Source organism: Sphaeramia orbicularis, chromosome 21 (assembly GCF_902148855.1).
Source record: "Sphaeramia orbicularis chromosome 21, fSphaOr1.1, whole genome shotgun sequence".
In the NCBI taxonomy this organism is placed as follows: Eukaryota; Metazoa; Chordata; class Actinopteri; order Kurtiformes; family Apogonidae; genus Sphaeramia; species Sphaeramia orbicularis.
In genome coordinates, this window is record NC_043977.1 from 19008544 (window position 1) to 19026417 (window position 17874).

A 17874-nucleotide genomic window follows, 5' to 3' on the forward strand; every position below is an offset into this window, starting at 1 on the left:
AGATCATTCAGGAATATTAAGTGGAGATGGAGGATGTGTTTTTGTTGTTATTGATTCTTTTGTTATAATATGAATGCCCGATGATGTACACATTTAATTTAATGTAAGCGGTGTGTCAGGTGAAAAGGATAGGCAAAAAATAAGCTTCTGCTTCTAGCATATTCCTTTTTTTTTTTTTAATTATACATTTACATAAACATGTGCTTAGACAAAAGGAACCACACAGACACAAAACAAAACAAAACAAAAATTATAACAAAACAAACAGACACAAAACAAAACAAAACAAAAATTATAAAACTAACCTATAGACCTATTAAACACAAAAAAGAGAAAAAAAACACAACAAAAAAATAAATAATATTATCAACTCCTCTTTACAATGCCTTTTTTTTTGTTTTTTGTGTTTATTGTGGTTGTTGTGCTGTATGTGGCGATAAATGTACAAACCAAAAATAAACCAATCATTAATTCATACTTAATATATTTCAAATTCTTCATTTCTTCACATCTCTTCTTCATGTTTCTTCATAGTGAGAGTATTCCTAGAATTTATCTTACCTGCTCGGCCAGATTTTCAGGTGAGATCCAGCCCAGGAACATGTCCACAGTGCCAGTTGTGCACGCTGCTGTTAGCCACATCGGGTTATCTCTGTTGTTGCACACAAAGCCACGCACCACTTCTCTGTCTAAAGTCAAGGCGATTGCCTAGGGTGAGACAGATACAGCGTTGTACAGGAAATGAGGTCAGGCTTTTCATATCGTACCAATGATTGTGAGATATAAATACCATAAATAGTAAAACAGGAGTAGAGGAATGCAGCTTCAAAGTTCTGTCTGTTGTGTTACTTCACATGACAGATTTATCCTTGCTCTATTTATTTCTTTGCTTTTTGCGACTTTGACCTGCGCAGGGCATGGGTGGAAAAGAGTGTAGCAAGTGTTTATAGAGTATTTTTCTTTCGACTGTCATTGTTATAAATGTCATCATAGAGTTGGCACAATGTTTTTTAATACACACCAATAAAACTGGGAAGTTCATTCCAGTGGAACTACAGAAAACAGTGAATGCAGCTCACATCACGGACCAGAGTAATAGGACAGTTTTCCTGATTCAAACCTTATTTCTGCCAAATAAAGTGAGAATAAGGCAGATTTTTTTTTAACCTTTTAGCAAAAGCTACTTTGTTATTGCAAGGTGAGAAATTTAAAAGATGTATTAAAAAATGTTTTCAAAAACACCTGAAAAGATATTATATGATAGATATAATGTGAGGGGGAAGCCTGCATCCTTTGAAAAAAATCTGAGGCCCCTTCATAGACATTCAGCCACTTCACACTGAAATAATTTAACCAAGTTGTATTTTGAAAAAAACAACAACAAAAAAAAAAAAAAACCCAATAAAATAATTGGCAAAATGTACTTTCTGTTGCAGAAACGTTCAAATATTAACCCTTAGGGGTCTGAGCCTATTTTGACCGTTTTTCAGTCCTTTTGATTTTGCCTTCATATACTATATAAACAAATGTTTACTATACCCATGTTTGGGATCTTTTTTTTTCAGCACAACTTCATCTATATCATCTATCTATTATTTTTTCACTTTAACCTACTATGAAAAAATACAAAAGGCCAGAAAACACACACACAAAAAAAATATAAAATCTGATTTGAAAAATGTATATAATTTATTGCGTAAATAACACACAGATGCTTAACAAACCTTTTCAAAGACTTTAAAAGTGAATGTTGGTTCCAAATATTTGGTATATAAAATCAAAATTGTAGTAAATCAAAACTATGCTCAAATATTTGACATAAAAGTATAGCTTTACATGGGTTTTTTTCCCCTAAAAGTGCGGTAATCAAACACGGTTATCATGATAATTAGAATTTAAACGGTAATACTAACCGTCTGCAATTTTACCGCAGTTTATTGTTATACCGGTAATCGTTACATCCCTACATGACAGATATAGAAAAGTCTGCTCAGATTGAATGGCTTCATCTAAATACATAAAATACATTCAATACATACAGTACATTCTAAAAATACACTAACTGTCCTAGAGCAAGAATAAGATATAAAAGATAGAATGAGAAGAGGAGAAAAAAGAAGGGAAAAAAAGGAGCAAGAAGAATAAATAGATAAATAAGCTAATTGTGTAAACCAGGCATAGAAAAAAGGACATGTCTTTGCCATAGACACTTGAATGCATATTAGTGTTGGCAGTGCTGGTTATCTAGGAGCCATTTTTTTGTTGCATTATAAAAACATTTGTAAACGGAGCAGGTTTTCAAGTTGGTGGCGAGCCCATTCCATACTTTAACAGCCTCATATGAGAAGGCTGTCTGCGCAAATGCAGAGCTGCGTTTAGGAATAAGGCAGTCACCGTTAGATGTCGATCTGAGGGCCCTCACTCGAAGATCTGAGCACAACTGTACATAATTTTCCAAGGGGGGAGGGGCTGCATTATTAATTATTTTATGAGTCAGACAAATGTCTGTGAAAATTATTAAATTTGTGTACAGATGGGTGTACGTACAAACTAAGTACATAGACTGTGTAGGTATATAAATGAAAGAAAATTGAGAGCCATTCAAGTGAGGGGGATGAGAAAAGTTCATGTAATATTTTTGTTTTGTTTTGATTTTCATTTTTGTTATTTTTATTTATTTATTACCTCCGCCAAGGAGGTTATGTTTTTGCCAGGGTTTGTTTGTCTGTTTGTTTGTTTGTCTGTCCGTTAGTGTGCAACATAACTCAAAAAGTTATGGACAGATTTGGATGAAATTTTCAGGGTTTGTTGGAAATGGGATAAGGAAGAAATGATTAAATTTTGGTGGTGATCGGGGGTGGGGGGGCCCACGGGGGGGGCCACTGATCAGCCTTGGTGGAGGTCTGCGCTCTCCAAGTGCTTCTAGTTTCTTCTTTTTTTCTTCTGATGTTTAAAAATCATCCCTGTGTGGTGTATCTGTAAGTTTGTACATTTGTGTGTGTTCCTTCTGTGAAATGTGCCATATCTCACTGTAACAAACGGTTGACGTTTGTTAAACGCCACAAATATCTTGTAAAAGCTTCTGTTAATAAAAACAAATCTTTAAAAAAAACATTGTAGTATTTCGCAGAATTTAGTTTAAGGTAGATTTCACTTTTGCATTAACAGTCATACAGTTAGAGTACTGTTGAAAGGCTATGTGGGCTAAACATACCTTGTCCAGTGGTATCTCCACCTCTTGTAGAACAGGTTTCACCATCTCACTCAGGGAGTCATTATACAACACCAGCACATCTCCGAGGGAAATTGAGACATCTATGTAAAACGAAATAAAATAATAAACAACCTAATGTCAAATCAGCAAAGAACTTACCACATTCCATTCTCTAGTGCTCTCAAAACATAGGTCAACTGTGTTTGTTTCCGCATGACAGAATGAATTATGCGGGCGTTCTGATATATGAGATGTTCAGCTCCTTATCTAAGTCTGTCTCTAAACTATATTTGATTTAGATTCATACGTTTTCCGGGCCAGTTCTGGATGTAGCGGGTTATGCTGATGCCTCCAGCAAGCAGTGGATGTACAGCGTGGGCCGAGGCACTGGCGTTGGGGAAATTGGTCTGGATGATGTGCAAAACACTGAAAAGAAAACAAGAGAAAACACACATTACAATAAGATTAGACCTACAACACAACTGTGACAGAACCAATACATACTAATCCTTAAACTGCACGTGTCTGTTGTACTTTGTATGAAATCAAACTGCATTCTACGTCCAAAATTTTCATATATAGTTTGTGCTTTTTTAGTTTTCAGTGGAAAAGTGTTGAGAATATAATATGGCCCTAAACATTATCAGCAGTTCTATAACGCATGCTGATCCACAGGAAAAAGTATTCTTTGTGAGCCACATGGTGATCTTTGTGGCTTTGTCAAAAAATATAAGGAACAAAAAGGAAGATAAATTATTAAAATTATTCTTACACAGTCCATCTGAGACAAAGAAGGATATTTTTTTAACATTTCATCATTAAGGGGCTTTTTTGCTAAACTTAATATGCACACGCGCAATTGCACGTCATGATAATTAATCTGTTTCATAAACCTACGACCATTTTTTTCTCCATTGTAAGCCAGATCAGTGTTGTGTTATGTGAAATTAAAATTTTTTAAAAAATAATGCATATATAAAATAAAATACATAATATAAAATAATGTTAAGCTCTGCTTCGTCGTTAAAGAGCCCCAATGAAATAGTTGTACATTGGGACATTTTTTCTTATTTTGGAGTATTCAATTTAATTGTTTTTTTGTTTTTTTTTTGCCTTTTGTTCACCTCTATATTTTATTCTTACTTATGTTTGAAATAAAGTTTGTCGTTCTCATTCTCATTATGTTTGTCTGTAGTGTAGTTATATGATTCCATAAATGCATCAAATGTTGCAGTATATTTATATGATATACATTTCTGTTTAGGTTAATGTAAACATACACACCTTAGTGTGTTTTATTTTGTTGATGGAGTAGCGGAGTAAGCCCTCTCCTCCCGCCTACTTTTTTTTCTTTCTTTCTTTTTTTTAATTTGTTCTATATTGGACTAAAAATCTTGGATTAGCATCTTCGTGAAAATTTGATGTGTGGACAATGAATTGTACCCAAAAGGGAAGTTTTTCCAATTCAACAAAGAATGAAAACAAAAAAAAAAGAAAAGAAAAAAAAAATGCAGTATTGCAATGGAAATAAATGCACAGTGCCAAGAAATCCTAGGTAGGCTACAGCAGTGTAGCCACAGATGTAAAATGTAGAGGAAGTTAAATAATTTTAAATATTTTTCACAGTTTTTTTCCCTTCATATTCAACCAAAAATAGCTGTATAGATTGTTCAGGTTTCTGACCCCTGCCACCTTCTAAAGAATACAACACAATCTGAAGACACCACATATACAGTAGGTTTGTTTTAGTAATTGTACTCAATCCGCAAAAAAGTACTTGTTCCTGTGAAATGAGTCTCCTTTTAGAAGAACATATTCTTGTTTCATGAAGACACTGCTGCTAAAATGTATTTATTTTACCAGTAACACACTAAAACAATGACGCTCTTGGCATTATTTCAGTGCAAAATTTCCTTCCCCATTGGAAAAGGCAGATACACCCACAAAATAAGAGTTTTTAGCTTATTTCTAAAAGAGTTATATTTCCAGTGCAAAGCAAACACTTCTAACATATAATTATCCAACATTCTCAGGGTATTTTCTTTCTAAATGTATACAAATATTACTGGTAAATCTTAATTCAGTATTTATATGTATCTGTCTGTCATGCATGTACACTACAAACAAAAAGTTGAGGATATTTCTTTTTCTTTTGTCATTTTTTTTGTCTTTTTTTGCCATTTGTAAATAAAACTATATCTGGTTATTAAAAAAATGTGTTTCAATTCAGGTCACACACAAAAAAAAGTAAAAAGCTATGTGCAAGAATCCCAACTGAAAAAAATAGCCGAAAAATTAAAAATTTCCTTAACTTTTTGTTTGTAGTGTACATTCACACACAAAAACACCTTATTTCATTCTTTCCACATTCTCATTCACAGATGTTACTTAACCCCTGTATGTTAGTGAGCAGAGCCTCAGCGGTGCCGGCTATTTGGTCGACAGAGGTTGAAGAGAAGAGCTGGGGAAGAGCTAAAAAGGCTTCCCACAGCGAGCTCTGATTTTGCAGGTGATCAAAGAAGAACAACGTCGCCCCGACAACATTCACCATCTCATCTGGTTCGGTCAGCATCAGATCAATCAGTATCTGACAAATCAAAGACAACTTTAGTCAACAGAGCAGACGTCGAGAGAAAGTACTTTACACAAAAACAAAGATGGAATTGAGATAGATTGCAGTGCGTCACATTGTCCTGGAAACAAAAGCCGACCCATGCAGGCAGGCCATGAGCCAACATACACACCTGGTTGAGTGTGACAAGCATGACTTCAAACACCGTGTTGTTGGAGTTGCAGAATGTTACCACAGCAAAGGTGAGGTGGGTGGGTGAAGACATGTTCATCATGGGTAGAACCGACTGGCAGATGGTCTTCTTTAGTAAAGTCATGGATGCCATCAATTCATCAAGGGACTGTGCAAAAAAACAAGATTAATATCCAACTGCTAACACAAACCGAACAGAAAACACAGGTGATGTGTGGTTTTACTGTGTCTGTTTAAGCTAAGCTAACGGCGCTATAATGTAAACTATCAGCTGATGCAGCATGTGAGGATTTTAAGACACAGTGTTATTTTGATTGTAAAAATAACTGAGTTTTAGATTAAGGAATAAAAGTTGATGATACTGTAACGCAAATGAGCTTTATACTTTTTTCAGTGAGTGATACCTTCTGTAGATGGGCCGCAGAGAATGTAGAAATTTTTAAAACCAGGCTCAAGACCCACCTTTTTAATTTGGCTTTTAACTGATGCTTCTGTTGTATCTACTCAAAGGTTTTATAGTTATATTTAATATATATATCTTAAGATTCTTTTAACCAGTGCTTCTGTTTTATCATTTTAATGTTTAATATTTTTATTATTTTCATATATGTCTTAAATTTAGCTTCTCTTAATCAATTCTTTTATATCTTTTTAATGTTTCTTATTCTCCGGTGTTTCATCAGTGGGAGCCCTCCATGCCGGGGGGCGGCTGTAGACTCCGGGGGCTGTGGCGCCTTCTCTCACTGGGGTCCGCCCCTTTCTGGTGGGTGGGGGTCCCAGTTGGCCCTCTCCCACTAGTTGGGATGCGGGGCTGTGTTGCTGGCGCCTGGTTGCCGGGGTCGGCGGCTGCCTCCTGGTGCGGATGGCTCCCTGAGACAGCGCCTCCTCTTTTACTTTTACTTTTACATTTTTGTTCTGGTCTACCCGTGCTCAGTCAGTCTTCTTAAGTATGTGTGAGCTTGTGGGTTTGCATGTATATGTGTGTGTGTGTGTGTGCGGGTGAGTGGGTGGGTGTGGGTGGGGGGCGGTACTGATTTTTAAACTGATATGTAAAGCACTTTGTGCTACAGTTTTTAATGTATGAAAAGTGCTATATAAATAAAGATTATTATTATTATTATTATTATTATTATTATTATTATTAGATACATAGCATTGATTCATTTGTGGTTTTGATTCTAAGTGTGTTCTGGTACATGATCAAAACTTTTAATATGCTCTAGTCTCCAACTGTAACTTTATCTTTGCGATATTTCCAAGGGGAACTTTAAAGGAGTGACGTTTTGCTTTTTTAAATAGAATTATGCATTTTAAAACATTTCCCTGTGGTCTACATAAACTGTAAATGCTCTGCTTGGGTCTGAATTCGTCATTAATTCAACTCCACAGGTCCATCTTCAACCCTATTTCTGAGTAATGACACCAGAAAGGTTGTTTTGAGCACCGGACCTTTAACCCTGTAAAGCCTGAACCATTAAATCGGTTGGGTTTCTGTAAATTGGCTTAGAGTCTGGTTTTGACCAACTCTATATATAAAGTGTCATGAGATAACTTTTTTGCTGTGATCTGGTGCTATATAAATAAAATTTGATTGATTGAGTGATTTGATTGGTTTTCCCCTGTAAGTCGCTTTGGAAAAAAGCATCTGCCAAATGCATAAATGTAAATGTAAATCATTGACAGAAAATTCCAATTCTTTGAAACTGGAGCCTTTATTGGTGCTATTGAACAATGCCAATTTTTTTTTTCCAAATATCAATTTCCATGTATGAGTTTCAATTTTGTATCATATTTAATACATTGGGTCTCAATGCTCAAATATTATTATTTTTGAACAAACACAAACATGTCGAACAAATTGGTAATTCCTTTTCAAAACTGGCAAAGTTCTGCCTCCTTCCTCATTAATAACAGTCTTGTAGTGTCACTGGAAAGGCCTCTGGTGAACAAATTCCTCCCCCCTGGTGGATTATCTGTGTATTGCATGTATCTAATTGTATACATCAGGTTTTTCAAGAAAAATATCACACTGATTACGTAGAGGTCTTCAAAACTCATGTATCAAATATGATACATTTGGTGTTACAGAGTTAAATGCAAATGAGCCACTTCAGGCCCCGCCCCCTCCAGGTTGTTGATCGTGCTTTCTGTCCCATTCGGCCACTTTTGTTCGTTAATACAATCAACTGAACATTTTAGGTAATCGGCTCGAAGTTTGGACATATTTTCAGTTTTTCACTACAACCGCTGCTGCTGACAAACAATTATGTCGTACTCGGAGAAATGTTCATCGGAAGTCTTGACCTTATATGTGCAAATGTCGTGACGGAACTAGTTATAGACGTAACAAATTAAGCAGGAATGAAAATGGGTTGTAGAAATCCACTCGATTTTTGCCAAATTAAATATAAAGATAACTTTGCAGCACCTGGAGGGTTCAAATTCAAACTTTTTGAACTGTTACGATCCCCAAATACACAAATAAATGAACCAAAGACTAATAAAAGTGGGTTTAACTAAATATGACCCCTTTAATTCAGTTTGGACATGACAGGTTTAAATAGTGTCGTTTTATTCTTTGTTGCTTTGAAGCAGCTTTGATGTTTGTGTTGTCATTTTCAGTGCTTTAATCAAAAGCTTTATGAGGGAGAGTTTGGGTTGGGTTTTTTTTTTTTTTTTTTTTTGATGGTAAGGGCTCATTAACTTTTAACAACAGCTAATGACATGTTATTGCATAATAGACCAATTACAGGCTCCAAAGCTTTAAAGCCTACAATGTAAACAGTTTTTACAGTTCCCAGTTTGATTTATTTATCTATTTTTTTATTATTCCTGGCTGTCATTGTATCAGAACAAAACGCACCTGATCTCCTGGAAGACTGGCATTCATGACATTTATAAGAGACGCATTATTCATCCTTTGTTGCTGAGATGAACCTTTAATACAAAAACACACTGTTAGAGAACTGAGTGACCACAGAAGTTATAAAAATGCTTCATAGTGGGTTCATAAAGTCGGGTGAGAAAGGATAATTTACCAAACATGTTATTTATGAAATTCATCAGCTTTGTGGCATCATCCATTGCCCCCGGTGGAATATCAATTTTGAGCAAACTTTCCCCTTGAACCAATTTTGCCAGTGGATTATTTTTCAGAAGGATGGGTGACCTGTCAAACAAACAAACAAACAAACAAAAAGATCAGAATTGGGAGTTCCTTTTCTTTAGACTGTTCTTTCTAAATTTAGAGCTTCCAATCTTAGCAAAAAGTCAATATTGCTTTATTCCGGCGTAAAGAAGAGGCTCAAAAACAAAGGTTCAGGTGGTTCAAATAGTTAAAATACCCACAGTAAAAAAAATAAAAAATAAATAAATAAATAAAACACCCATCGTAAACCTGCAAATATGCAACACAATAACATAAGGGGCCGACGTCCACTGCCATTCATTCCTACATCTGGAGTTTTGGTTTTAAAAAATATAACACAATTTGAGAAAAAGAAGAAGAAAAAAAAAAGAAAATAGAGAAGGATTTTTTTAAATGCATTTGAAGAAACTGGATTAGCATTGAATTTAAAGTCTACAACTGAGAAGACAAGTTAAAGGTGAGTGTTCCTAAAAATTACACAACTTCTTATATAAGAAGCCAAGTGTTGACAGAAATGCATTCGTAAGGTCCCTTTTAACCAATAAAGACCCAAACATTCACCATCAACAAACAGCATCCACTGATTTAAAATGTTTAATACCTATTGATTCATTAATCTTATCATTACATGTAAATAACTGGTGTAAAATACAGTTTGTCATCTTTTCATGGACATCAGATATGACCCATCTGGACAATCAGAGGCTCTGTAGTTACCATGGGAACACTGTCATCTTCTATAACATTGATTCACGAGTTAAACCCATGAAGTCTGACCAATGACAGTGGATACAGCCACTTGTTTTTATGTTCAGTTATTGAATTCTTTGCTGAAAAAAGTCACTTTATCTTCAGTTTTCTCTGTTTCTGATATAATAACCCTCAACTTTAATCTGAGCTTTTATGAACATCTACGTAATTGGTGAATTAAATATCGGAAAATAAATTATTTACACTGAAAAACAAAAAACAGAGACGAAAATATTACAATAAATATTAATAAATTACTTAAGAAAGGCTAAATAGAGATAAAAAAAAAAGTATTTGGGAGCTGACACAAAAGTAGCACTGGGTCTTTATGGGTTAAACCAAACTGATATAATAAAACGACAAAAGACAATAATAAACCAAGATAAATGATACACAACAGGATATCCCTCTAAGGTGTTTATCTGTTTTAATTTACAACTTAAAAACCACTGAATATGGCTGTGGCTTATGTAATAAGTTACAGTCGGGCAAGAGTTAAACAGACTCGTGTCCATGCACAGAGGGGTGTATGTTTGTGGTACATTTCCATGAACACGGTGACTAATTGTCTCATGTGATGCTGTGATGCTGAGGTGTGTCCTCCATCCCTACAGACCTTCTATGTAACTTCTCATTTCAATCGGTCATATACAGACACCAATATCATGTAAATCTGTGGCACCAAAAAGAACCTTAACCCTTTATTGGGCAAATGACTATTTTAGGTAATTTCCACATACATTACAAAACAGTGTCAGCAACAGTTCCAGTGAGGACAGTGAGTCAACAATCTCAGGTCCAATGTGGTCTCCAGGGTCTGTAAGGTCCAGCTCTGCATGAACAGTGAGTGTACCTGCTTTGTTAGGTACCATGAAGTAATGGTACTAATGTAAGGAATGATGTTCAAAGCGATATGAGTGATTGTTTTTTTTTGTTTGTTTTTTTTGTGCCACTTATGCATAAGGAAACAAATATGGTAACTTAACTTACCTTGACTTTCTACATAACAATAAAAAAAAAAAATTGAAAACATTCACAAAAGTAATAAAATGTCATTTTAGTCATTTTATATGAGATTTTTTTTTTATGTTAGCAGAACCAATAGGGTCTTTAAGTCTTTTAGTCTGCATTGGTATTAATTGATTATTTATTGTTGATTATTTAAATGCATTTATTCGTAGTTGCTTTCAATGATCTTGTATTTGTGCACTGATTTGTTTATGTTTGTCACATTGCACTTTGGATATGGGCTGATGTCTTGTCTGTGGTAAGCTGCAAATGAATTGTCCGTATGGGATAAATAAAGTTTTCTGAATCTGAATCTGAATAAAGTCTTGTTATGTCCTCCAACAACACACTAAGGTTGAAATTTGGAATTTCAGAGTATTTCTATGAGAGCACTATAAAGAGTTAAAAAATATAGGGAAACAAATCTAATGAATATAAATATTATATAAAATATACAAAATAATGCAAAATTCCAACCTTAGTGTGTTTTTGAAGGACATGTTATGCAGAAAATTAAGGTCAGTGAGGTTACCATATTTGGTTCCTTACCTGTAAGTGGCAAAAAAAAAAAAATAAATACAAGAAAAACACATGTAAGGAGAAAAGAACATCACTTTTAGAACATTACAACAATATAAGTGCTGATCCAGACACCTTTCAACATCCACATTATCCCTTTGAACATGGTAGAAAATCAAGGTCAGTGAAGTTACCATATTTGGTTCCTTGCCCATAAGAAGCAAGAAAAAAAAATTCCAAGATATATAAAAAAAAATGCAAGAAAAACCGTGAAAGGAACATGTATTTTAGAACATTAGAACATCACTTTTAGAACATTAGATCGACATAAGTGCTGATCCAGACCCCTGTCCACATCCACATTATCCCTTTGAACATGGTAGAAAATCAAGGTCAATGAAGTTACCATATTTGGTTCCTTGCCCATAAGAGGCCAAAAAAAAAAAATCGAAGATTTATATAAAAAATGCAAGAAAAACCGCGAAAGGAACATGTATTTTAGAAGATTACATCACTTTTATAACATTAGACCAACATAAGTGCTGATCCAGACCCCTGTCCACATCCACATTATTCCTTTTGAACATGGTAGAAAATCAAGGTCAATGAAGTTACCATATTTGGTTCCTTGCCCATAAGAGGCCAAAAAAAAAAAAAAAATCCAAGATTTATATAAAAAATGCAAGAAAAACCGCGAAAGGAACATGTATTTTAGAAGATTACATCACTTTTATAACATTAGACCAACATAAGTGCTGATCCAGACCCCTGTCCACATCCACATTATCCCTTTGAACATCATTCCTTGCATTAGTACCATTACTTCATGGTACCTAACAAAGCAGGTACACTGACTGTTCATGCAGAGGTGGACCTTACAGACTCTGTAGACCACATTGGGTCTGAGATTGTTGACTCATTGTCCTAACTTTAGCTGTTGCTGTCACTGTCTTGTAATGTATATGGAAATTACCAAAAATAGTCACTTGCCCGATAAAGGGTTAAACAGTGAAATGCAAACATTGTATCTTACATAACCCATGTAAGGATGTAAACAGAGAAATCTTAGACTAGATGTGGGTCAGATTGAATACCTTGCAGTCCTTTTGTGAATTCTGCCATGCTTTGATGGAGTTGGATTCTCTTGTGATGTGTTATGGCAGTAGGTGTCCTTGTTGCACATGAGGGTTTGCAGGAAGGGGAAGAAGCCAGTGCTGGGTAGGTTTCTGGGCGCCACGTAGCCTACAAGAAAAAAGCATGTGTGATTAAAAATATCAACTTTACTAAAACTGTTTAAAAATCACAAAGCAAACCTGAGCTTCTATCGTCAGTCAGTACATCATGGAAACAAATCTAAATCTGCTTGAATAAAAAGATAAGTAAAGGGCATGAAGATCAGATTGCGGTTGATTATGAAGACTAGACTGACTGACGGCACATCATCGTTCCTCTCTGGTATTGATTTCAACAAATCTTCTTCAAGATGAAATGTTTAATCTGTACACAATGTATTTGTTTGCAAAACTATAATAGGCAGGTAATCTGAGAATGACTGAACTGAGCCTCGGAAGTCACCTCATATCCTAGAGAGGACATCGGGTTTGACGAAATTAACTACACAAGACCCCAGGAACACTATTAGAGCCAACTACATAGAATCCGTTCAGTTTACTGATCCAAAGAGAAAACACATCAATGGGAGTAACATGAGAAAATATGTTGTCCATGTAGCCACAGTAAAAAACAGCAAAAAATTAATAAACACTAATAAAAAAAAGTAATGAAAAGCATGAAAATGAAGAAAGTGTTCCTTTTTTATAGAATAGAATAGAATAGAATAGAATGCTTTATTGGCATTATACATATGTACAAGGAAATTAAAATAGATGTATTATTTGTCAAAAATTACAAATAAATCAATATAAGAAAGACTGAACGATTGATTAAAGGAATCAATCACGTAAAACAAACAGGTGTATGGGCAAGAAAATCTCTCCAAACTTGACTGAACTTGATCTTTGATGATTTTTACTATATATATATCACAGTAGAGATTGAAATCCAGTAGGATTCGTAATCCTACTAGGACAGATTGAAATTTTAGTTTGTCCTAGGACAAACTGAAATCCTATCTGTCCTAGGGTTAGGGTTAGGGTTAGGGTTAGGGTTAGGGTTAGGGTTAAGGGTTAGGGGTTAGGGTTAGGGGTTAGGGTTAGGGGGTTAGGGTTAGGGTTAGGGGGGGTTGGGGGGGGGTTTAGGGGGTTAGGGTTAATCTTCAGATCCTAATTTCTTGTAGGATTTCAGTTTGTCCTAGGACAAACTAAAATTTCAATCTGTCCTAGTAGCATTACGAATCCTACTGGATTTCAATCTCTACTGTGACATATATATATCATATATATATATATATATATCAACTAGAAAAGCACTCGGAGAGCACAGACCTCCACCAAGGTAGATCAGCCCCATCCCTATCAAATTAATCTCTCATATTTCCCAGCTCTGCTATATATTTTTAGGCTACTGACAAATAAATACACTTAACCCATAAAGACCTAAACAGCCACTGGTGACCAAGAACATCTACTGATCTAAACTTTTCCTACCTGTTGATCCACTAATCAAAACATGTAAATAATTGGTCTAAAATGCAGTTTGTCATCTTTTCATGGTCATCAGATATGACACATTTGGACATTCAGAGGCTCCGTAGTGAACATGAAAACACAGTCATCTCCTACAACATTGATTTACCAGTAAAAGCCGTGTAGTTTGATCAATAACAGTGGATGGAGACATTTGGTTTATGTTCAGTTATTGATATATTTGCTGAAAAACTCATTTTTTCTTCAGTTTTCTCTGTTTTGATATAATAAGTTTTCATGAACATCTAAATTAAATATAGGAAAATACATGATTTACAGTGAAAAATACTAAATACAGAGGATAATGTTGCAATAAATGGTGATAAATCACTTAAGAAAGGCTAAACAGAGAAAAAATCATTTGGGAACTGACACTAAAGTAGCACTAGGTCTTTATGGGTTAAATACTTGTTGAAGTACATTTAATACTGGGCTAGCCCTGGAACACACATTGGTCCAGTCAGAGCTTCATGTTTGCACAGTGCGCGTCACACTACTTGACTGAAGGTTACTACTGGTCATTTACTCCGATTAAATGTGGAAGATCACTATATGGATTGGGTGTAGTCAATACTGTTCCCAGCATGAATAAAGACCAACAATGCAAAACAGAGCACTTAACAGGGAAGGGTAAGCCCTTTTGTTTGTATTTACTGGAGACTGTCAATATTAATCCAGACGGGGGTTATTATATTACCTGTAAACCCCCTGCTTCAATAGAACCTGATCCTACAAAAAAGACCCACTAAACAAAAGTGGGAGGGTTGACTCACACAATTGGAAAAGACAATGTTTTCTTTTTTTTTTTACATGTTACTGGAACAGAGTAAATCTTACTCATGTATTTAACCCTTTAGCAGAGTAGTGACTATTTTTGGTAATTTCCACATACATGAGGACAGTGAGTCAACAATCTCAGGTCAAATGTGGTCTCCAGGGTCCGTAAGGTCCACCTCTGCATGAACAGTGAGTGTACCTGCTTTGTTAGGTACCATGAAGTAATGGTACTAATGTAACGAATGATGTTCAAAGGGATAATGTGGATGTGGACAGTGGTCTGGATCAGCACTTAGGTTGTTGGAATGTTCTAAAATGTATGTTCTTTTCTCTTTACATGGGTTTTTCTTGTATTTTTATACATACTTGATTTTTTTTTTTTGGCCACTTACAGGTAAAGAACCAAATATGGTAACTTCACTGACCTTGATTTTCTGCATAACAGTACATATAATAACATAGCTATATGTAACTATATATAGTTCACAAAAGTAATACATTCTTGTTACAGCCTTCAAAAACACACTAAGGCTGGAATTTTGCATTATTTTATATTTGTTATTACATATACTTTGTGAACTATATATAATAACAAAGCTATATGTAACTATATATAGTTCACAAAAGTAATACATTCTTGTTACGGCCTTCAAAAACACACTAAGGTTGGAATTTTGCATTATTTTATATTTGTTATTATATATACTTTGTGAACTACATATAATAACAAAGCTATATGTAACTATATATAGTTCACAAAAGTAATACATTCTTGTTACGGCCTTCAAAAACACACTAAGGTTGGAATTTTGCATTATTTTATATTTGTTATTATATATACTTTGTGAACTATATATAATAACAAAGCTATATGTAACTATATATAGTTCACAAAAGTAATACATTCTTGTTACGGCCTTCAAAAACACACTAAGGTTGGAATTTTGCATTATTTTATATTTGTTATTATATATACTTTGTGAACTACATATAATAACAAAGCTATATGTAACTATATATAGTTCACAAAAGTAATACATTCTTGTTACAGCCTTCAAAAACACACTAAGGTTGGAATTTTGCATTATTTTATATTTGTTATTATATATACTTTGTGAACTATATATAATAACAAAGCTATATGTAACTATATATAGTTCACAAAAGTAATACATTCTTGTTACGGCCTTCAAAAACACACTAAGGTTGGAATTTTGCATTATTTTATATTTGTTATTATATATACTTTGTGAACTATATATAATAACAAAGCTATATGTAACTATATATAGTTCACAAAAGTAATACATTCTTGTTACGGCCTTCAAAAACACACTAAGGTTGGAATTTTGCATTATTTTATATGTTATTATATATACTTTGTGAACTATATATAATAACAAAGCTATATGTAACTATATATAGTTCACAAAAGTAATACATTCTTGTTATGGCCTTCAAAAACACACTAAGATTGGAATTTTACATTATTTTATATTTTTGTATATTTTATATCATTATATTTATATTTATTAGATTTTTTCCCCTATATTATTTATCCTTTTATAGGGCACTTGTAGGAATACTCTGAAATTCAAAATTTCATGAAAATTACATGAACAGTGAGTGTACCTGCTTTGTTAGGTACCATGAAGTAATGGTACTAATGTAAGTAATGATGTTCAAAGGGATAATGTGGATGTGGACAGGTGTCTGGATCAGCACTGTTATAAAAGTGATGTTCTAATGTTCTAAAATACATGTTACTGTTCTTGGTTTTTCTTGTATTTTTTATACAGTATATATCTTGGATTTTTTTTTTGGCCTCTTCTGGGCAAGGAACCAAATATGGTAACTTCATTGACCTTGATTTTCTACCTGAAAATAAAACGTTTTGAAAATTTCCACAAAAGTAATAAAGTCATTTTATTTCCTCCTATAACATACTAGAATTTCAGAGTATTTCCATGAGTACTCTATAAAGGGTTCAATAATATAGGAAAAAATCTAATAAATATAAAAAAGTGTTTGTAATACTTATATAAAACTGAGCTCGTTGGGATTAATGGAATAATGTTGATGGACAAGCTCAACAGGTTATAAGTCCACACCTTAGCAGCGGCCTTATTTTTCATCCATACTCATAGTTGACATAACAGTTGACTCACCCTTCTTAAGCACCTTTGACACCATTTGTTTCCACCAACAGGATAGTGATTAAACTCAAGAGGGTTTCTAAAATAAAGTAGTGCAAACACCCAGTCACCAGTTTAGGGATGGACTAAGGACTAAAGGACTAAAGGTTTACATTTCACCTGTTTATTCTGGTTGTGAAATTGGAATGTTCTTAATCTTTGAAGACCGCAAACAAACCCCGCAGTCCATGTTAAGTCTGCTCAGAATTATGTACAGTATATATTGTGCTGTCTATATCATAATACTGTAAGATCTAAGAGCGCCTGTGTGTTTAAACACATTTTAAACTTGCCAATTTGGTACCTAAAGTTGAGGAATACTCCCATCTCCACATAAAATATCTCGGCAAGTTGATAGGACTAATATTTTGGGAGATATTAGTCGTTTTGGAATACAATAACCTTACAATCACGTTGCTCGGTTGATGGGAAGTGCAGTACCACGCTGTATGATGGGAAATGAAGTTAAAAACAGGAACGACGCATTTACGAACTTCAGTCCCTAGATATTGGTATTAATACGATGGTTCTCCACGGATCAAAGAGCTAGTAATAATATATTAACACTGTCTCAAGCAAATTTGGTCACTCTTGGTCTTGGTTACCATTCATTTTCCTACTTCAGATTTTGTTTTGCTCTGAATAAAATATGTCAGAATCAGTGGATGCCCTTTTAATTTATATGTACCGTACTTTCCAGACTACTGGCCGAACCATCTCCAGCATCTCACCATCGATTCACTGATGCCAAGCTTAAGTGCAGCAGCTCTATTCCTTTTTCGTCAGCCGGATCGATCATTAGCCCGGAAAACATAAATTAGCCTCATCATTTTCGAATCCACAGGGTTCACAGT

The 17874-nt window shown here is 34.5% G+C and overlaps 1 protein-coding gene across 1 annotated transcript in view; it reads right to left on the reverse strand.

The window, feature by feature from the left end:
• abca12 (ATP-binding cassette, sub-family A (ABC1), member 12) overlaps window positions 1-17874 on the reverse strand; it is a 191088-nt gene that overhangs the window by 166668 nt on the left and 6546 nt on the right. Inside the window, exons 4-11 of the mRNA XM_030125194.1 lie at window positions 12498-12645; window positions 9017-9147; window positions 8842-8915; window positions 5959-6126; window positions 5608-5801; window positions 3522-3640; window positions 3215-3315; window positions 562-708 (exon numbers count right to left, since the gene is read on the reverse strand). Of these exons, the coding sequence (XP_029981054.1) occupies window positions 562-708; window positions 3215-3315; window positions 3522-3640; window positions 5608-5801; window positions 5959-6126; window positions 8842-8915; window positions 9017-9147; window positions 12498-12645 (1082 nt within the window). The remainder of the gene's footprint in view (window positions 1-561; window positions 709-3214; window positions 3316-3521; window positions 3641-5607; window positions 5802-5958; window positions 6127-8841; window positions 8916-9016; window positions 9148-12497; window positions 12646-17874) is intronic.